Source organism: Micropterus salmoides, unplaced genomic scaffold, assembly GCF_014851395.1.
Source record: "Micropterus salmoides isolate LMB-PRFRI ecotype aquatic unplaced genomic scaffold, ASM1485139v1 Ms_hic_scaffold_22, whole genome shotgun sequence".
Taxonomy (NCBI): domain Eukaryota; kingdom Metazoa; phylum Chordata; class Actinopteri; order Centrarchiformes; family Centrarchidae; genus Micropterus; species Micropterus salmoides.
Genome location: NW_024041373.1, coordinates 9749147 through 9771589, shown reverse-complemented (window position 1 = coordinate 9771589; position 22443 = coordinate 9749147). Strand labels below are relative to the sequence as shown.

The 22443-nt window shown below is 42.8% G+C and overlaps 1 protein-coding gene across 6 annotated transcripts in view; it reads right to left on the bottom strand.

The window, feature by feature from the left end:
- The window catches only part of arid4b (AT-rich interaction domain 4B), a 48021-nt gene that overhangs the window by 3641 nt on the left and 21937 nt on the right, over positions 1–22443 (bottom strand). For 4 of the 6 annotated variants that reach the window (XM_038737258.1, XM_038737261.1, XM_038737259.1 and 1 more), the window contains exons 4-21: positions 21500–21565; positions 21103–21193; positions 18862–18941; positions 18363–18454; positions 15897–16038; positions 14543–14622; positions 10775–10851; positions 9649–9797; positions 9482–9554; positions 7266–7360; positions 7050–7147; positions 6544–6742; positions 6226–6428; positions 3069–3251; positions 1994–2078; positions 1697–1904; positions 329–1561; positions 80–190 (exon numbers count right to left, since the gene is read on the bottom strand). In XM_038737258.1, the coding sequence (XP_038593186.1) occupies positions 80–190; positions 329–1561; positions 1697–1904; positions 1994–2078; positions 3069–3251; positions 6226–6428; positions 6544–6742; positions 7050–7147; positions 7266–7360; positions 9482–9554; positions 9649–9797; positions 10775–10851; positions 14543–14622; positions 15897–16038; positions 18363–18454; positions 18862–18941; positions 21103–21193; positions 21500–21565 (3265 nt within the window). The remainder of the gene's footprint in view (positions 1–79; positions 191–328; positions 1562–1696; positions 1905–1993; positions 2079–3068; positions 3252–6225; positions 6429–6543; positions 6743–7049; positions 7148–7265; positions 7361–9481; positions 9555–9648; positions 9798–10774; positions 10852–14542; positions 14623–15896; positions 16039–18362; positions 18455–18861; positions 18942–21102; positions 21194–21499; positions 21566–22443) is intronic. The other 2 variants (XM_038737262.1, XM_038737263.1) reach the window with 2 other exon arrangements.

Below are 22443 nucleotides of genomic sequence, written 5' to 3'. Positions count from 1 at the left end.
TATGGCTCATGAAAGTATTGCTGGCTTGAAATGGGAACGCTAGCACGGTGTCAGCAATTCGATCTACAGCTCTCCTTACCTGTTTTCCTATTCTTTTTGGGAGGCACTCCTAGGCTCTTGCGGTTTGGCTTGTGTTTCTTTGAGGCTCCACCTGTCTGTGATTCTTTCTGCCGCTTCTGACTCACAGACGCTACAAAGGAAATGCAAGAAGATGGTGAGGGAACAGGCAGACTGTCAAATGTGTTGTCGACGTGTACTTCTTTTGTTTTCCATCTGAGAGGAAAATGAAAAAAAAGATCTGGTATAGTAGACTGGTTATTATTTGTACCTTTGGACTTCTGCTCACTGTCCTGTTGGCTGCTGCTGCTCAGCTCTAGGCTGCCGCTGCTGCTGCTGCTGTTGCAGGAGAGGCTGACGTCAAATACCTTTGAGGGGGAACCTGCCCCGTCATCCTGAGGGAGGTCTTGCAGCTCCCCGCCCAGACTCTCCACCTCCACCGTGCTACTGTCTGTCTCACTGCGCCCACCTGCCACTTCCTCCTGTATGGGTACTGGGGGAAGAGCGTCAGAAACCGGCTCTGAAGGCAATACGGGTGGTGCGGACGGCGGCGGGGAGGAAGGCTGCACTTGACCTGACTCTTCCACAGCACTGCCTCCTCCTGAGGGGGACTCGGGCGTTGTAGGCGGTGTGTTGAGTACAGAGTTACTGCCACTGCTCGGAAACTCCTGTAGTTTGTCATTCTCCATCTGCTCCTCTGAGGCCTCGTCCTCGGGTCCAGCATCCTGTTCGGCACTCGGCTCCTCCAGACACAAGGGTACAGGTGGAGGAGGAGAATTGGCCTCTGTGTCCGAGTCAGAGAACAACTCTTTGAGAGTCTTCTTAGGCCACTGGGCCTGGATGCTGGACCACACATCCTTTTGGCCCTTCGAGCGGACAGCTGGCCTCTCCTCTGTATTCCCAGACAATTTGGCCCTCTTTTCAGGCATCTCCCAGAAGCCAGCTTGTCTGCCAGTTTTGGTCTTCTCCTTCATCCCGTTGTATTTCTTGGAAGGGGAACCTTTGGTTTTTGTCCGGCTTCGCTCACTTTCTTCCGCCTGGGACTCGGCCAGTGCTGCACCCTCATCATCTGAACTGCTGCTGGACGAGGCCCCCCTCTCCTGCCCTGGACCAGCCGCTCTCTCCTCCAGTTTCCTGGGTGAGCCTCCAGGCAACCAGTCAGCACTCCTGGTGTTCCTGGTCTTAGCCTTGGATTGGCCTTTCGGGGTCCTCTCTGCTGCACTGTCAGATTTCCTTTTCCTTGTGCTCGCCTCTCCCTCTAACTCCAGTTGGCCTCTGCGCTTCCCAGCGTCTGCGCTCTCTGCACTGACTAAATCCTGGTTCTTTCCTGAGACTGGAGAAGGTCTGGATTCTTCAGGAGGGGCCCCGCTCTCCCAGCGCTCTGATGTTTCCGGGGCATCTGGCAGGGCCTTTCTGGGGCTGCCTCTGCAACCTGGGCGATCCTCTTCCGTATGCTCTCCCTCCTCATCCTCGTGCTCACTTTCGTCTGTGGACATCTCAGAGGCTTGAGGCAAACAAGACAGAACTCGTGTTAGTTTCTGCAGGATATCAACAGGCATACATAAACCACTTCAGAGTCAAACTGATCCTGATCTGCTGTAAGTGTGCATGAGGACTACAGGCTATTGAGTGTTGCTACCTTGCAGGCCATTGAGGATAGAAGTAATTTCTATAGACTTGACTGGAGACTGCTGAGTCCCTTTGTCCTCACCCTCGTCCATCTTGGAAAAGACATCCTGACTCAGGCCACACTTGGAGCGTGGGACGCGGTCAGTGTTGGACGAAGGGCCGAGGACTTCCCTGTCATTCAGCCTCTCCAACCTGTCTCGCTCCCTCTCAGCTTTGTTCTGTCAGAATTCAACACAGTAAGTGATTCACTTCATGACAAATCAAACCACGTTGGAAGATGAAAAGTTACCACTCTCCAAACTCGTACCTTTATTTTTTTGCGGTGCTTTATTTTTGGTACGTTCTTATTGGCAGGACGCACAATCTTGTCTGCTTTGATCCATTCATCATATCTAAAAATCAAGTACAAAGACAAGAGACAATTTAATCATTCAGAACTTTGAAAGCAGCTAAGAAATATCCTCTCACACCACCCACCACACAGACACCTCTACTGTCTGACCCCAACATGTTGCTGTGACACAATAAGCCTCAACAGCAAAGGAAGAAATCCCATGGTATTATGTGGAAAAAGACAAACCTTTACGATGAAGAAAGAAACAATATTAACACCGACCACCACACAAATCATATTCAACAAAGTTCCAACAGTACCAAAGGTGCTACTTGGGTCGTATGAGGAAAATGAAAAGTTTCACGACATCGCACACGACAGACACAATGCAGAGAACATCCCACTGTCTTTTATAGAGTGCTAGAGGACCACACAACAACATTGAGACAATGAAATGCTGATTGCACTAGTTAACCTCTGTGTCATGGTACCCTAACACTCTACTTAACACTGCATTAACCCTGACCCACTGGGGAGGGGGGGAGAGGGTTGAGAGGTAGAGGTGAGTGTAGCAGCACTTAGATTGGCCTTTCAGAGATCCAAAGGGTAGCTCACATTAAAATTTCACATTGTAGGATCTAAAAATAGTTTAACCAAAACCACTGGTTGGCTATTTCCAGAGTAAAACTGGTTCAAATTCAGCCTGTCTGTAGATTTTGTAGAGAGACAGACAGCTGGGGGACAGACAGACAGGGGATTCAGTCAAAACTGAGTGAGGGAAGCTGAGGAATGATCCACAGCAACCCAATACTCAATTCTGTTTCTGCCACTAGATGGCCCAGTGTTCTCCATAATCAGAGTACTGACAATGGGACTGGAGCAGGTGAAGCAGAATTGTGAGGAAAGGATGTTATCTGTTACTGCTGTGGGGATACCAATGTAGAGGCAATCCCTTGAGCTGAATTGAAGGTTAGGAGATGTATTTTTTTTAATTTTCTTTTAGGGTGAATATAGACGTTAGGTGATTTCTCCCCAGGTCCTGTCTTACCTGACGTTCCAGCCACAGTAGTGCACCAGGTAGAGCACCTCTCCCCCCTCCACGTCTGCCTCTTTCACAGTGGCCTCGTACGTCTTCAGATTGCGGCCTCGCCCATACCTCACCTGCACCTTCATCCCCGGGGGGTAACACTCAAACTCCTCCCCTTCCTCCCCCTCCTGACTGCTGTCATCCCTGCAAGAAAAACAGTTCAGCACTTCCTGGCCCTAGGCTGCCCCATTGAACACCACAGAACCCCACCCACACCCATCCACCCAACTCACCGCCTGCTGCTAGGAAGCCTGTTTTCTAAATAATTTGCTCCACCCTTGCCGCCTCTGTCCCATTACAACTCTAGGCCCCTACCTAAAGAGAAACATAAGCTTCCCATTTTTGTCCTGCCTTAACACTTGTCCAGTGTAACCCACAGCAAACTGCAGTATAAACAACTGAATAATTTACAGTAAGCCAGTCAAAGAACAGTACATGGAGTGTTTCAGTAAATAAAACATCATTCTTTCATGGCAAAAATCAATCATCTTGCATGGGAAATAACACTACTGTTAGGCTATCTAACCCTATATCCACACACAACAACACACTTGAAATTCTCATTCACACACACGCTGTAAGAAACAAAGCAGCCACAAGGGGGAGCTAGTGGGAAACAATCAGGAGATGTCGAAGCTGGAGGGTATACAGGGGTGCAGGAGTGCCAGTAAGTGGTTTAGGCGCAGGGGCCACAGGAGCCACAGGGGCGGGTTAGCACGGCAAAGCACAACTTGGCAGGCAGCGCAGCAACTTAAAGCGAGACTGCAGCGTTGGGAGGAAGCACGGCTACCAGATCCAATTTGGTCTGCTGCCACAAAGAAGAGCTACAACACAGACAATCCCTCTCACACGTAACTGCTCAGAGCATGTGCTTTCTGCTGACAGCTAATTTTCAACAAACCTCAATGAAGAACGGATGCACTTTCTTTGTGCAGCGGTCCAAGCTTGACAACCGAAGAAACTGTTACCGCCCTAAGACACACCCGACTTCAAGGAACAACTGATTTTAAAAACACTCTGCACGTAATCAATTTCATAGACATTTTCCACCCCTCAGTGATAAATGTGGTTTGCGAAACACAAACACAAGCACAGATAGGGTATAAAACACTGCGATATAGCACATTTAGAGCTGCAACCATTTGTTGAATACTCAATGAGCCAAGAGACAGAAAATAATTTGTGGTTGAAATCAATGAAAAAATAATCCAAACATTTGTAGGTTTCCATGTGAAAATTTGCACGTTTTTCTTGCATAACAGTGAATTGAATACATTGGGGGACTGGATGGTTGGTTGGACAAAAAAGACATTTGATGACATACCCCTTTTCACCGTTTCCTGATGTATTATAGACCAAGCGATCAAAACATAACCAGCAGATTAATCAATAATGAAAACAACTCTTAGTTGCAGCCCTAAACAACCCAAATGCTTCACTGAAGTCAGAACTTCTATTTTCCACAAAACCTGCACAAATCAACGTCAGTCAATGTGCATAATTATAGTCTGAAACAAACAAAGAGACTCGAGAGTCCAAGTGCGCTTTGGACTTTTTTAATAGAGAGGCTGAGTAGGCTTCATCATGAGGTAAAAAAGGTAAACACCACTTAGGCAGTTACTTTATAATGAGTGTAGAACAAGAATTTCCCTTTATGTAATTAATTGCTCTCATTAATAGAAATTAAAACATAATATTCCCATTTAAGCTCACTGCTAACTAACTCTCACAGGCTACTCACGGCCTCTGCTGCTGGAATGAAAACTTGATCTGTACACAACCTACAGGTCCCATCCAGATTACGGGTTGTAAACGCTTAGACCAGGTTTGATATCATCAGGAAAGCTCAGATCAGCCTGTGGGATGTCTGCTGTGTGAATCTGTAAACCCTCACACTACCACATAATCTGCGAGGACCACTGATCACGACAAAGCCAAAGGATGAGGGAACCTCTTTATTGATAGAAAGTCCACATATGATGGTAATCTGCATGATTGTACTGCAGTGTGCCCAAGCTGTGGGTGAAACTAGAGAGAGAGAGGGATACTAGAAGCAACAGTGTACAATCAGAACATCCTAAAGTTGTGAACTTTTTTGTTGCAGCGTTTTCTAGCCTGTCCCCAGCAGCCAAAACAACCTTAACTTGAGTGTCAAACTGGAGGCTGAACAAACACAAGTCTAAACCAGACAGAGTGCACTGATCTACATGCTTTGGACTGGAAACAACAGGGAGAAAGGCATCTAACTAAGACCAAACCATTCAACTGCCCAGAACAAACATTTTCAGTGAAATTCACTTTTTAAAAAGTTTACAGCCTCGCTATTTTGCGTCTAGTGTGCTAATGCATCTGTGACAACACTCACACACATGGAACATTTAATAAAGCTGAACATCAAAAAGCCAAAAAAAAAATGAGAGAAAAGACAGAGAGAGGGGGGCAGGGAGACAGAGATAGAGATCAGGAAAGGGCAGAAATTGAGATGAGCACAGCCATGTTGTGTGTGCTGAGTGAGGGAGGCTGGTCAAACAATACCAGCCAGAGTGGGGGGGGGGAGAGAGAGAGAGAGAGAGAGAGAGCGAGAGAGAGAGAGAGAGAGAGAGAGAGAGAGAGAGAGAGAGAGAGAGAGAGAGAGAGAGAGAGAGAGAGAGAGAGAGAGCACAGCATGACATGCCAGGTGAAAGGTAGCAGTCAGGCTTTGGTGCTCTAAGATATGTCTGCCAGCTGATGCCGACTATGCCACGAGAAACAATAACAGCACAGAGAGCAGTAGTAGAGAGTTGAGTTAGAAGAGAGAAAGAGGAGAGCTTTCCTCTCTCTGGTTAGCAGGTAGAGGTGGATTGTGGGTATACTCGGTATTAGTGTCATTAACATCAGAAGAGTCCTCGTCTGCTAATGGTCTTTTAGGTTTTTACTGCCACCAAGGAAAGTGAATGCCTCAGGTTCTCATGACTGGATTAACCTTTAAAGTTCTTAGGTACTTAAGGTCAAATTAATTATTAACACAGTGTCACCATGCAGAAGCCCTGCATGGAGCTTGTGTTTGTGCCATGAGGAGTTTTTGTTTTTGTTTTTGTTACCACCCTGGTGGAAGGGAGCATCCTTTCAGACCACCTACCCAGAGTTGTCCTTGCTCTCCTGCTCCTCATCAGGCTCCTGCTTCACGCTCTCTGCTCCGAGGCGGGCCGTCGACGACCCCTCATCTGCGTCTCCCTTGAGGGGACCATCTTCCTCGTCATCGTTGTCATTTCCGCTGTCCTTTCCCTCGGTTTTTGATGGTTCAGACTCCATTTGGCTTTGGGTCAAATCGGGTTTCTCATCCTGTAAGAGAAGGATGCTTTTATTATAAACGTACATGGGAGGTCTGGAGCAATTAATCTATCATACATCTACCCAACATAAGACAAAAAGGACAAAGATTTAAATCAGACTGTACCTTGCAGACTAAAGGCTGTGTGCTACAAGGTTCTCCATCCACTTGGGGTTTCTGCTCTTCTGAGCTGGACGATGCAGCCGCTGCTCCTCCTGCCTCCCCCTCAGGCTTCACCTCCCCTTTGGGTACCTGCTTCAAAGGGAGGTCCATCCTGAAGGTGATGGCGGTGGAGGTGCAGTATTCCTCAAATCCATACAAGTACCTGGATGATAAAAGAGTCCTCATCAATATATCAAGGAAGTCTAATTCTACTGCTCCATTCAAAGATGTACACACACCATCACACCTGGCAAGCAATTCTTGCAAAGCTAGGAGCTTAATGTATTCTTGAGGAGTTTACTTGAAAAATAAGTGGTAACAGCAGTACTAAAGACGTCCAGATGGAACGTCAAACAGACTACAAACTGCGTGTCGGTCTTGGTGAAAAACATCCAGCTCCTCAAAGCTTTTGACTCTGTCGGACAGAGTCAAAAGCTTTGAGGAGCTGTAGAGGCAGCGTCTGTACGTACTTGCGGTAAGCACATTTGACATTGTAGCCAGCGGCTGAGTTGAGCACAGGGATTCCCAGATCCTGATAGACTTGCTTCCAAACGGAGCCGCTTTCAATCTGCTCAAATGTGGACACAGGATGAAGACAGATCCAGAGTCAGTCAACATCGAACGAGACAAGTGTGACCGAAATGAAACTAAAGTAGAGGAGTAATCGCTGTCAGAGTGACACTCACATTGTCGAAGCCTCCTAGTTTGTGCACCAGCCTGTAGAGCTTGAACAGGTTCAAGTTCCTGTAGCCCAGCACAGGCCGTTTGTTGATGGGAGTCCCTGAAGAGGAGAAACACACCACGGGTTGAGTTGGTAAGCATAAGTATTAAACAGGGTCAGGCAGTGCTGCATTACATTGCCTGCATTTTTGTTGTTGTTTAATGTTTAAACACAAAATTATACTAATTTGAAAACTAAAGCTGTTAAATAAATGCAGTGCAGTAAAAACAGACACTGGAAACGCTCAAGTAAGTACCTCAAATTTGTAGTCAAGTACAGTACAGTACTTGGTTACATTTCCATTATTGGTTTCCAGAACATTTTAATGACCAAAGCTGGTTAGGAAGCAGCCACACACAGAGATATGTCTTGTTGTAAACAGATAATCAAAGTTATGAAAATACATATGTACTACAGGTGCTGGTCATGTAATTAGAATATCATCAAAAAGTTGATTTATTTCAGTAATTCCATTCAAAAAGTGAAACTTGTATAATGTATGCATTCATTCCACACAGACTGATATATTTCAAGTGTTCATTCCTTTTAATTTTGATGATTATAACTGACAACTAATGAAAACCCCAAAATCAGTATCTCAGAAAATTAGAATATTGTGAAAAGGTTCAATATTGAAGACACCTGGTGCCACACTCTAATCAGCTAATTAACTCAAAACACCTGCAAAGGCCTTTAAATGGTCTCTCAGTCTAGTCCTGTAGGCTACACAATCATGGGGAAGACTGCTGACTTGACAGCTGTCCAAAAGACGACCATTGACACCGTGCACAGGGAGGGCAAGACACAAAAGGTAATTGCTAAAGAGGCTGGCTGTTCACAGAGCTCTGTGTCCAAGCACATTAATAGAGAGGCGAAGGGAAGGAAAAGATGTGGTAGAAAAAAGTGTACAAGCAATAGGGATAACCGCACCCTGGAGAGGATTGTGAAACAAAACCCATTCAAAAATGTGGACTGCAGCTGGAGTCAGTGCTTCAAGAACCACCACGCACAGACGTATGCGAGACATGGCTTTCAGCTGTCGCATTCCTTGTGTCAAGCCACTCTTGAACAAGACACAGTGTCAGAAGTGTCTCGCCTGGGCTAAAGACAAAAAGGACTGGACCGCTGCTGAGTGGTCCAAAGTTATGTTCAGTGATGAAAGTTTTCTTTTGGAAATCAAGGTCCCAGAGTCTGGAGGAAGAGAGGAGAAGCACAGAATCCACATTGCTTGAAGTCCAGTGTAAAGTTTCCACAGTCAGTGATGGTTTGGGGTGCCATGTCATCTGCTGGTGTTGGTCCACTGTGTTTTCTGAGGTCCAAGGTCAACGCAGCCGTCTACCAGAAAGTTTTAGAGCACTTCATGCTTCCTGCTGCTGACCAACTTTATGGAGATGCAGATTTCATTTTCCAACAGGACTTGGCACCTGCACACAGTGCCAAAGCTACCAGGACCTGGTTTGAGGACCATGGTATCCCTGTTCTTAATTGGCCAGCAAACTCGCCTGACCTTAACCCTATAGAAAATCTATGGTGTGTTGTGAAGAGGAAGATGCGATATGCCAGACCCAACAATGCAGAAGAGGTGAAGGCCACTATCAGAGCAACCTGGGCTCTCATAACACCTGAGCAGTGCCACAGACTGATCGACTCCATGCCACGCCACATTGCTGCAGTAATTCAGGCAAAAGTAGCCCCAACTAAGTATTGAGTGCTGTACATGCTCAAACTTTTCAGTTGGCCAACATTTCTAAAAATCCTTTTTTTGTATTGGTCTTAAGTAATATTCAAATTTTCCGAGATACTGAATTTGGGATTTTCGTTAGTTGTCAGTTTTGATCATCACAATTAAATGAAATAAACATTTGAAATATATCAGTCTGTGTGTAATGAATGAATATAATATCCAAGTTTCAATTTTTGAATGGAATTACTGAAATAAATCAACTTTTTGATGATATTCTAATTATATGACCAGCACCTGTATATTAGATGTTTAGGGGCTGTAGAGGTATGCCAGAGAACTAGACTTACATAAAAATGTATAAAATACAGAAACTGTTATTTGTCTAGCACCTTCAACCTTAAAAATAAAAAAGCCTAAATTTACTACATTTAAAAAAATAAAAAGTTTGTTTCAAAGAAACCCTGTAAACATCAATTTCATCTGCGCTCTGGGCTCACCTCTGTCTTCCATGAACTTGTACAGCTGCTGCAGAAAGTTCTCCCGCTCCTCTGGGAATGGCTCAACTTCCTCCTGCAGACAGGAAACAAGATAGTTTGAGGATTTTTTTTGTTTGTTTGTTTCACTGGGTGTGTTGATAAGAGCATGTGCAGGGTTCTGCCACTACCTCCTCCTCTTCGCCGCTGGCATCTTCCTCCTGCTCTTCCTCTTCATCCTCGTCGTCCTCCTCGCTGCTGGAACTTTCTTCTTTCACTTCTGTCTTCCAGGTGCTGGGCACGACGAACTGTTGCTGGAACGCCAAGGCTGCGTCCAGTGCTGTCGAACACGCACAGAGGAAGCCATATTACAGATTCATCACACCCAGTAAGGGCTGCCTATCATTCCCTGCAGCTGTAATCCGTTTCAGATTGCTCTTTACATCTACAACAAATAAAAACACGCTGATACTTTATGTGAAAAGAACATTATGAAGCAATAGAAAATAACGTCAATAATCTTACATTTCTTTCTTTAATTTAAACCGCTTCCATCTGTCTCTGGGTGTTTGGAGGGTGGGCATGCATTTGTGTCTGCATATGTGTGTGTGGAGGCTCAGTACTAAAGCAATCAAACAGTGAATTACACTGAAGAAACCAGAGCACCTTCAGGCAAAATACTGACAATCAGCGTTGGTTTATAAAATCAAGAGAAAAAAAAAAAGAAAAAAAGAAAAGAAGTGTTGCTGCCATTTTAAATCTGAAAAGAATAGACCCCTATAGAAAAATCAGACAGTATAAAAAGATATTTCAACATAAACATGGAGAAAAGCAGCCATTTGCAGTGACGCAGAGAAGAAGCATTCAGCCACGATATCAGGTGGGTTTAAGTAGCATCTAACCACCTTGGCAGATGCTTGTTTTACGCTTTTGTAATGCGGAAAATATCACAGTTGTGAGTCAACCACCTGTGAATAGCAAGACTGACATAATACAAAGCTGCTTCATAACTGTAATTATAAAAGACTAAGAGCTCTGCAGCAGAAAAACGGGGGCACTATATAAAAAGCCTGGTGAGGACTTCATATAAAAATAGACTCTGACAGTGACAGGAGCTCTCCACCGCTGCATTCCGCATAACAAAAACAAAACTTCTCTTTCTTCAGTCTGTCTCGCTGCAACACGCTCTGCGAGCATTTTCTGCCAAGTGTGTCAACACACAGACCAGCACACAGATGTCGGGGACTCTGTACACGCTATGCACCAGTTTTGTCAGATGTTGATGATTTACCTCTGAATGCTTTACTTTAAACTCACCTTGTTTGAGCCCTGCGTCGGCTTTTGGAGGACAGTCGCTGTTCATCTCGCGGACATCTTTCCGCAGCACCGTGTAACTGCGAAAAAAAACCAACACAGCAAATCTGATTAATGTGTGCATAGAAGTGACGTGGTGTGGACGGTACTGAGTGTTACGACATCAAGGTTCAGCTCTGCGGTGTGACTGTAAGTAAGCCATCCAAAATCCCAGCAGATTTTTTTGTTTTCCCAAAAATAAATAAATGATATTGTGAAGCAGATAAGAGTAGCCACCCTAAAGTCTTGTTCATTACAACACTGGCAGGGGTAAAACTACCTTACAGCAACAATAACAACCTCAAAACCTGAGTAGACATGACTGCAATCACAGCCTACTTTCTTAGAACATGTCTGCTGCAGCTGGGCGAAGTGTTGGTGATTTGGCAGAAAGATGGATCAGTGGAGCTTGTAAGCTGATAGCAGCCTTAGCGAGTGTGCCAGAGAGACGATTTGCTGTGGTATCTGTAGGCAGCTGAGCTGATCCAATCACTAGATTTGTGATGGAGTGAAAAAAATAACAAAGTCTATTGCAACTAAAAGAGCTCATAGACAATGGACACCTTGGTTTAATAACGTTACCTACAGATAATCTGTTTTTAAAGATTTTATTTCGTATGTTGCTTGTCTGTATACAAATGTGCAAAGATTATTTTTCATTCAGATTAGCTTAAAAGATAAAACAATGCTAAGAGTCTATATCCATGCTGATAGCAGCTCTGTGAGGCTGTACTTAGACACAGCCTTGGGCTAAATGCCAACATCAGCACGCTAACATGTTTATTATGCTAACATGCTGCAGGTATCCTTACCATGTCTTAGTTTAGCATGTTGCATTCAAATATTTGCAAATTATGACAAAAAAATACTTGTAGCTGGTAGTAATGTCATTAGCCTTATAGGTATGTCGCCATAAACCAAAGTACTGGACAAAAGGAAGTTTGACCTGATGATTGAGCTAAAGTCATTAGAATTTATCCTCTGGAGACCTTATAAATATGAAGCACATTTCATGACAACCATCTGTACAATAGCTATGGCAATTCATGTTGTTGAGGTATTTCAGTCTGGGCCAAAGTGGTTGACTAACTGAATGACAGACCAACATTGCCATAGCCGCTACTGTGGCTAAAAATAAAGTCCAAACACTGAAGTGCTGCTTCCAGACACTCATCCTGAATAAACCTAACCCTTTAGTTTATTATTATCTACTCAAAATCTGGTGTTCTTTCATAAAGCTGAAACTGCTCTACATCAGTGCTGGCTAATGTGAAGCAAGCATATTATGGAATTAACTAAACTAAATGAGGTAGGTAGGTCACACATAAATGTTACGGTTTACAATATTTACAACATTTCCACAGCCCATGGTGACATCTTCAAATAAATCATTGTTTTTCGCCAGCAGAAAGTCAAAAACTTATTTAATTCAAAAAGATATTCAATTTAAAATTCTCACATTTTAGCAGTAAATGTTTTGTCATTTTTGCATGAAAAGTGACACAAACAATTCATTGATTATCAAAATAGTTGCCGATTAATTGCCTGTCGACTAACTGTTTCAGCTCTAAATATGACAAGGACGTCTATTTGATATAAATCAAGTCTGCAGCCAGTTTTGTGTAGCTGACAGTAAGAGTCTAAAGTAAAAACCTACTCTCAGTGACTAAATGGCCTTTTTCTCTATACGTCAATTGCACAGACAAGAAAAAAAAAAGAAAAAACGGCTCCTATTTCCATTGTTACTATAGTATCCTGATCTGGCTAAATAAGAATAACCACTTCCTGAAAACTCTCGTCTCCCCGCTGGATGTGACCTTGCTTTCCCTAAAAAGAGTTTTCCAAAGCCATTGTTTTTGAAAGGCATGCTGAATGGTTACCACTAACAATACCAAACTCTCCAGAGGAAAGCGAACTCACTCATGCGCTGTGCATGGCTTTATGGATGTGACCCCCCTTCAAAAAACAAATCACACAGGGAGCAGCAAGCTAGAATAACTCCGTAATAATAGACGAAAAGGCTGGCATAAATGATAAAAGGTACAATAAAGTGTGTGCTGTAAAAAGTGAAACTGGTGTTGAATATGAACATTTTGACATTTCATCATACTGCATCTAGTGATCATATGTGATAAACTCTGCATAAACTTTCCTCTGTGCAAAACCTGTGTTAGAATAAACTCTAATTCTAACATAAAGAGGCATGTCTGATGGACACATCGCACATGAGTAACTGTGATGATATGCACTTTTCATCTTTGTTATTCTATCCACATAAAAGCAAAATGATCGGAGGGAAACAAATCCAAACATCTCATTAACACTGTTATAGATTTTCCGACTTCTTACATTATTTGTTGCATCTAGCCCTGGATACACTATACTGATTTTAATGAGTGAAATCAAATTGCTACAGAACAGAAAGCTGAAAACTGCGACAGTGTGATTTAATTTGCAGAAAAAAGCCATCATAGGGGGTCATGCTCAGACAGGAAACACTTAAGTACATGACTTCTGATTTATCACTTCTTATCTTATCCCTCTCATCACCTCTAACCTTCACCTAACTGTTAGCCAAATACAAGTGATAAGAGGGACTTCTGAGACACTTCTTTTGCCGCAAATACGTATATCCTTAGCTGCAGATTAAGGGTCATGCTGATGAGTTACGAGGATATCTTTCAAGGAACGCAGACTTGAGGCGGTTCTGTCATCAGTGGAATTCAAAACAGACAGAAAAGACTCTGCAACAGCGAGCAAACACCAGGTTAATTTATGTCGAGTGTGGGCTATGTTTCTACCCACATACAGAGAGACTGCAGTAACAAACCACCAGCTAAGTGAAGGCTCCTGACAGGTCTTATTCCTCTCTTTGCCACAGACAAAACTATCTGCCTGTGTGGTTCCTCGCCGAGGGCAGGCTGCAGGGGAGCTGCACCACCATAGCCCACCAGTAACTCACAGCCTTAGGACAAATAAAATAACACAACATAGCACTGCCAGGGATGGCACACAGAGTCTTAACTCTTGTTGGGAGATAACAAAATCAGAGGTCATAGTCTTCTAAAGTTACAAACAATGCATCACAGACATTTGAATTCTCCCTCTTTTTTTAAATTGTCAAAAGGTAGAAATGTCATCTGTCAGAGCTCAAATAATGTAGTAATACAGAGATCTGTCTTGAATGGGAAGTTAAAACCACTTTACAATAAATGGAAAGATATAAAATGCACAAAAAAGTAACAATAGTATCAGCAATATTTGCAAATACTTGTATTCTAGAAAGCATTGCATGCGTTTCTTTGTGCAACGGTTCACTGCACACGTATCCCATTAAAACACTTATTCAAAGACTCCTGATGGGCATGTTCTACACAAGCGCTAAATTAATAGTTGATTAATTGACTTACAGAAAATTCAATCAAGGACAATGTGATTATCCAGTGAATTTATTACGTGAAAATGCCAATCATTTGCTTGTCACGGCTCCTCAAAAGATTGCTTGGTTTTCCCTTCATGTGGACACCCTGTAGTTTTTTGGCTAACACCACTATCTGTAAGCAATACTAAGGCCTAACTTCTGTTAGACCTTTTATTGATTACATAATTAGTTAAAATAATTATTTATGTATAAATCGAGAAGGAAAATGTCAAATGATAGTCTACTGACAATCATTAGTGCAGCCCTACTTCACACATGGTGCAAATGTGGTTTTCAGGACATTGACTCACAATTTTCCATCCTTGAAAGAGCGGACGAAGATGTTGTCCTTTTTCATAGTCACGTCTTCATGGCAGTCCGGGGAGATGACCTTGTTGCACAGAAACAAGAGAGTGAATAGGTCAGATTAGGTTGGTGTGTGTGAGAAAGAGAGAGAGACAGTAAGGTGGAGGAGGCGCTGTGGGGTGTCAAGAGTACGAGTCAATGACTAAAGTAGTTTCAGCAAAAGGCCAAGCTGATTGACTGTAAAATATGCTGTCTACGAAACAAAGAAACAAACAAGCGAGTGAGATCAAGAGCAATGTGTAAGGGGCGCGCGCCCACTCGCAGCATGTGTTGCCACTGCTTACTGGAGTTGAGGAGTACAACAGTGGGAGTTGTTCCAGCGTCTAACCCAGAGGAGGCAGCACTGCTGTTATGGAGATTTCGTTTCCACCAGGACTCTGCCTGCTTGCTCCTGCTCTCTCTTTATTTACAGCACACACACAGACGCTTGCAGGGTGGATGCTTTTATTTGAACACTATGACTCATGTTTTTTTTTTTTTTCTGAGATTCACTTTCCCTCTGACACAAATGCTGTGCTGCAAACACGGAAATGAAAGCTCCCAGCTTGCACATTCAGACCTGTTCCTTTTGACTTTTGTTTTGCCAGGCCACTAAAGAGCACACGGTTTGTTACAGTCATGCATCATGTTGACATGAGACATGTACCAGTGTCCTACACTGCCCCTCTGCCATAAGGTCATAGTGTCACAATGACAGGCTTCTGTGTAATGTACTTCTCTGGGCTGTCACGGGGAGGCGGCATAGAGCTCAGTCAACAGCAGGCCAAGAACAACAAACCCTGGAGGCGGGGCCCTGCTGACTACACAGTTAAAGGGACAGCATTCCCCACCCTCTCCCATTCTCCCAGTTCCACTTGTAACTCTTACATAAACAAACAACGCCTGTCACCATTACACTGTGCGCTAACGGTGGCTGAGAGTTAAGGGTGGGTGGAGAGAAATGGACTGGAAAAGACTGAAAACATCAAATCAGTGTTGCTGCTGCACTGCTGCACACACCAGGGAGAGCAAGTTGCATCTTTTTCCTCTAACATAAGTCGAGCTGTTGCTTTCTGAAATTCTTCAAATTACATAAGTCAGGCAGCTCCTGCTATGTTTTATTTATAGAAATCAGCTACTTAACAACATGCAAATCTAACATTTCATAGTGGGTGATTTCTAACGCAATAACATAATCCTGTGTGTGCTGAGGTTACACAAGCAGGCGTTTAGAGGACATGGCTCAGTGCTGGGAGTGTACTAGAAGAGCAGCAGTGATGGAGCAGAGAGCAGGGAAGGAAGGGGAGACTGTGAGCTCACCAGAGCAGGATACCACGTGGTCTTCTTTTTGTCCCCAGTGGCGACCCCCTCCACACAGACCACTTTGCCGAACAGATCCTCATTCTGACGCTGATCGCTCTCCTCTTCTTCACTGGAGGAGGAAGACAACTCTTCTTCTTGACTGTGGGGGGAAAACAGGATGGTTTACTCAACAGACTGCACTTTACAAAAAAAGGTATGGTGAGCATGTGGGTGCCCGTATATACTTTCTCTTACATCCATCACTTCTGGCAGATTCAGTTCAATTTATACACAACTTAGTCAGTGCAGTAGCCTCTGAAAGTTAAAATTACAGCTGAAACAAGTCAATTTTAAAAATGAATTAAGTCATCTTTCAAGCACAAATTCCATAGTTCCAGCTTCTCATTTGTAAGAGTTTGCTGCTTTTCTTTATCTTATGTGATTCAGAAGTCAATATTTTTAGGTTTTGCTCTGCTGGTCAGGCAAAACAATTTAAATTGTTGGTTGCAGCCCCTACTTAAAAAACTACATCAGAATAATGTATTGAACTGGGTGACTCAGTTCATAGTTTATCTCCATATTTTCTAAACTCTTTGCATGTCATCAAAATGTGTTCCCCAACAATGGGGATTGGTTATTGTCCCAAAACATAAATCATATTTAATACTGAATGTTTTGACTCAGACTGATTGAGAAAAGTGCTGTCAACTTATCACCATCGCCGTATAATACAAGAAAAACATCCTGCTGCAAATTTACTGGCAGTTCATTACATCCATGCTATATATAAATGTGTTAGGGAAAAAAATAGTACTACTGGCGCTGGTCTCTCTCAACACAGGCAGGCAGAGGACTTCTGCTAACCTGCCAATCTTTTCATTTGACTGCTGTTCAGCTAGAAAACATCAAAAAAAGGCTCCAACTAACAATCCATAACACACCAACACACACCACAAACTTTCTAGTTTAATCATTATGTAGCACAATGCTCTGCTGATGAGCTCCCTCATTAGAATCAGTGTACCGACGAGTGTCGGTGTACAGTCTCTGCCGTCTGACCCCGGCCAGCAGACAGGCAGCCATGTCTTTGAGTGATCATGCAAGCAGCACCAGCAGGCAAACAGATCCTCCGTCCGCTTTTTATGCCTCCCTAGGCCTGCTCTCAGCACAACTCTATGCACACACACACACACACACACACACAGGCATGACTCAAGAGCAGTAAATCAGCCAGGCTGCTACTACTACTACAACAACAACAACTATGCTGGGAATCAAAGCACACTAGCTACTCAATGAAGGAGAGACTGCAATTCATGTAGGAAGGAGTTTACTCCCCAAATAATGATTACTGCAGCAAGAAATGTTTTGCCCTTACTTTAAAAAAGTAATTTAAAGGAACAGAAGGTTTGGTAAATACAGAGGTGAGAAGATCAACACCACTCTTGTGTCTGTATGCTAAATATGAAGTTGGAGCCAGCAGCTGATTAGCTTAGCTTAGCAAAAAGATTGCAAACAGTCTTGACCTGGAAACCTCCCAGATATACAAATATGATATAATGTGTGTGAAATTGGTGAGATTTAGACGTGATGGTCAGCTGATATCTTTTACCTTTGGACGGAGCCATGTTAACTGTTTCCACCAGTGGCAATGCTAAGCTAAGCCTGCTGTCTTTAGCTTCATATTTAGCGTACAGACAGGAGATCGGTATCAATCTTCTCATCTAACTGTTAGCAAGAAAGCAAATAAGTGCACATTGCAAAAATATTTAATTATAATATTAACAGAAGAAAAAATTACACGGCCTGTAAAAACAAGCACTGCAGCAGTTTTTCTTTTTCCAGTAATCTTTACTGTATTGTCAATCTACGAATTCAAGATAATTTTAGTGCACAGGAAGACCACATGTCCAGGGTGCTAATGTGCAGCTGGGACCCTTCCAAGTTAATATTGCATCAGTGTTTAGAGTAATATTGACTTTTCTCTGAGTGCCATTAGCAAGGGGGTGTCAAAAAATGAGATTATGTAACAGAGTGTCCTCTTTATAATATAGAGACACATTTATTTCCAGCAACAACAAAAAAGCCCTCAGCAGATTCATATTCCCTGATGAAAACTCTGCAGCCTCCCAGGAGAAAGCACATCAGAGCATAAAACACCATTTGAGTCAAAGGAGGGGGGAAAAAACAGCATAATATTCAGCAGGACCACGCAGCACTCACTGCCTCTCCAGCATGTGTGATTAAGGAGCTGAAGGAGGCGAGTAGGCCCTCCTTTTCCAGGCCTCAGGGGTTGTTTATGAGGGGACGGAGGTGAGAGTAAATCTTTAATTTCAACTGCTCTCAGTGTACTTGGGGGAGCCTGTTGCTGATGACTGTGGATGGGTACAAAAAAACCCTCCCCACCAGCATCACAGACCTCCAATATATCCAGTTTGATATGAGCCATGCAGGATGTACAGAGGTGCGGAGAACGATACTCACATTGGGTTTGATCGCCGGCCGCGGTTGCCCTTCTTGCCAATGACAGGTGTGCCGAAGTGCTCGGGGTTGGTGAGAGGGAGTCTGTCGAGTGTCTGCAGAGGAGACAAACAGCAATAGAGAGCCTCAGTGCCAGCTTCTCAGATAATGAATTGGAAGACTAAAGATTTATCTTCACTACCTGGTAGAAATTCTCTTCACTTCTTTCATCAGTTACAAATGGAGGGATTTACCCAGCACTACAGACACAGTTTATATTTGGCATCTTTGCTGTGATATCAGTGTGTTTTCTGGAAATATTTCACAACTGAACATCTAAATGCCAATATGGGACCATTCATAAGCAGCATTTTAATTTGAGTGAGCGGAGATGTGAGACTGTTGGTAACTAAATAAAATAACATTTAAAAAAAAGAAGTGAAAACTATAAAATTATGCTTTGTTTCCCTAGAAAGCTGAGAGTTGAGGCTGGTACGAGACTGCAGGACAGCGCAATACTTGCCTCGCTCTCTGCAAAGTGACGCGCTCCTTTCAGGCAGAGAGAGGAACGCCTCAGGGTCTTCTCATCGCCATCGTCAAACACTGCAGAGATGACAGACAAAACTATTAGGCTGCTGTATGTAGGCCAGGAGTCCACCAACATACACAAACACACACTTAGGCACAAAAAAACTCACGTCTCAGATACAAAATGTCTGCTTGATTTGTGATATGTTAAACACAAATTATGCTCGTCTTTTAACACTTGGCTAGACCCTCCAGCAGGGAGTGACACAGTCGCTATGAGCTCACAGCTTTATTAGAGCTTCAAGGAAGGGAGTAAATGGTAAAATAAAAAAGACGTGGGGAATGTGTATGGATGTACTGATTTTATTTATGTATTAACTAGGGGTGGGGGAAAAAAATCGATACAGCATAGTATCGTGATATTTGCCATGGCAATACTGTATTGATACACGGATGCCAAGTATCGATATTTTATTATATAAATTGCAGATGGGAGTTTTAACTTTTTGGTACTAGAATAATAAAATCTATTGCTTTTTTAGTCCACTAGAAAACTTAACAGGACCAAACAGAGAAATGTATCTTTTTAGATAAACAGATGTTGACAAAGTTTGACTTTAGGGACCTAATTGGAAGTTGGAAAATGGTAATAAATTGCACTATATCTGAATATATTTTAAATCGCAATAAAATCGAATCGCAACATAAATATTGTGATAATATCGTATCGTGGGGCCTCTGGTGATTCCTACCCCTATTAACAGATAACAAATCTCTCCAATATTAAATAGACTAACTTTTACAATAAGCATCCAAATCAAGTAACAGTAAATATAATCATATATCATATTAAAGAACTCAAGGAACCTTTGTTTAACTTTCATTCGCCACATCGCTCCCAAACAAAAACCCAGATGTGGAAATCCTTAAAGTCATTGCTCAAATGTACTTGGGAACAATGAGGAGGAAACAACTGAGGTATTTTTGAACAGTGTCTCGTGATATTGTTTTCTCATCGAGAGATGTGCCAAGACGACGACTTTGAGATAAGGAAAACCACCACGGGCAGGCTTAATCAACGAGCAGCTGCTGAGCGACTACAGATCTTAGCGGCTGTCTATACTTTGTGTACTTTGGATTAGCTAATCTAATATAATTAATATAATTATAAATTCACTATCTTTGGATTTTGGATTGTTGATTTTTATTTAATTTTTTTAAAGACGGCAGATTAATCAATGATACAAGTTGCCTTTCCTTGCAGCCCCACATGCATCATTTACCAGCACAGTTTATATTAGATTTATATTATATTTCAATGTTGACTCAGCATAATGTAGTTCAATAAGCCTCCAAAGCAACCAGAGACTAAAAATTGTTTTTATATAGCCAAAACACTTTTTGTTGTTTACCAAGACTGATGCATTATACTATTTTTTTATCCATCCATCCATCCATCCATCCATCCATCCATAGTATGTGCAGTTTGACCCCACAATGGTCACACAAACTACTAGGGTTGGGCCAATAGACGATGCCATCGTCATCGGCGATGGCTCACACACACCTACACCTCAGGTCAACACCCTGGCTTGCCACGCCTCTCTCTGTCTCTCTCCCCCCGTCTGCTCCATTTTCTCTATCAGCAGTATGTTTAATAATGTCGCCTAAAAGACTGAGAACTGGTTTTATTTCCATATATTACCACCTGCGATCCGTTATCAAGGCAGCAGGTGAGCCGCACGTCAGCTTATTAATGATGTAGCCTTGAACAACTGAAACCAACATCTGCACTCTGTGTTCACTGTAACTTGTCCGTGCGTAAAATAAAGTAAGTTAATAGGCTACCAATTTTTTAAGTCTGTGCGAGAACACATACACGACCGCTGCCCCCCTGTCCATCCTGATGTTTCATTGTAGACTCCCAACCCAGCAAACTACAGTAGTGGTATGGACTGTAATAACCTGAGCATGAAAGACACATCAACTTTTCAGCATTCCTGCTGCACTGTGAGGTATCACTCTAAAGATTTAACTTTTTATCCTTTCTTAAATCACCTCGGTTGAAGGTGGTTCTTGCAACAACTTTAAATACCAATGGATACAAAAACAAGGGAAATTCAAACCCTGGAAACCCTCTGGAGTTTTCATTGCACACAAACTTGTTTTTTTAACTGTGGGGAGAGTCCACATCTTTGAGTGAGGAGGGAAAGCAGGCAGCTTGCTATTGACTTACCAACAGTATATATACTAGCATCGGTCAGCTTGTTGATTGTGGCCTCCTGGTAAACTCCATCCTGATTCTTCACCTCTACAACAGCACCCACCTGTGGGACAGATGCGCGGCTGTTATTTGGCATTTTAATATGCTGCTAATGATAAATCTAATGATGCGTTGAAAAGTAATGAGACAACCATATTGCTGCTACAAGAATCATAATTGACTGAAATTTGATTACAAAGCAAATACTTCATTGACCAATTCTTTCTTTTGCTTTTTTTACTTTCACTATGGTCTTAAAGTCTAAGCCAAAAAAAGTGATTCAGTGTTAATTAAAGATAATTTTGGTGTTATTACAATGTTCCGGCTGACTGTGGGACATCATCAGTCTCCCCCGTCTTTCCTGCCTTACCTTTAGAGGCCCTTTGATGTTTTCATCATGAACCTCAGCCGTCGACAGATCTGGTTTAAAGGTCACCTGGGGAAGGGGGGCAGGGAGGAGAATCAGTTATGGGGATAAACAAACAATTCCCCAAAGGCCTGACTGTGGCACATCAATCTTCCATTTCACAGAGGCGCATGTCCCTACCAACGCCGCTGGACTGTATAACTGCGTTAGACTGATAATAATGTACTCCATGCTTGGCGGAGAGGCAGGTTTGGTTTGAGAGAACATCCTAGTAAAGACTTCCTTGTGTCAATAGGCAAACAACCTACTATGTGTGTGAGCATAGATACTTGGTCCCTTTTTCTCTTGGTTGCTTGCCAGACTGAACAATATTAGAGTAAAATACAACTTTATTTATTACCTTTGATGAATGCAGACGGGCAACAATGTTTATAAACTGCAGCATGGAAATGATAACTACGTTGCACGTGAACATGCGCTCATACGTGCGTGCATGAAATGAAACTTGCGCATCCAGCTGAACGGTGCTACAGTCTGCAGCCGGACTTTATTGCATTCCAGCAGCAACATTAGTGGGACCAGACAGCATACAGATGTGATGGCACTCCTCATAGGCCCACATCATTTTAAAATAAGACAGTGATTATCTGTCTCTCAGTGAAGGTTTAGTTACAACTCTGGACAATTGCAAGGTGGAAAGCAGTGGATTCACATTGACTATTAAAATGTTGATTAGTGGGGCAGACGGGACAATATGGATGCACCTCTCTCAGTAAATAATAAACATCACTTATTCAGTCAAGTCATAGTATAAATTAGGGCTGGACAATAAAATAGCCTAAAAATAATTATCACAGTATAATTTTCGTCACTAACAATATAACAAATGTTCCTTTGAATCATGAACGAATTAGCACTTTCTTTTTCTATTTATTTTGTTGAGGAAA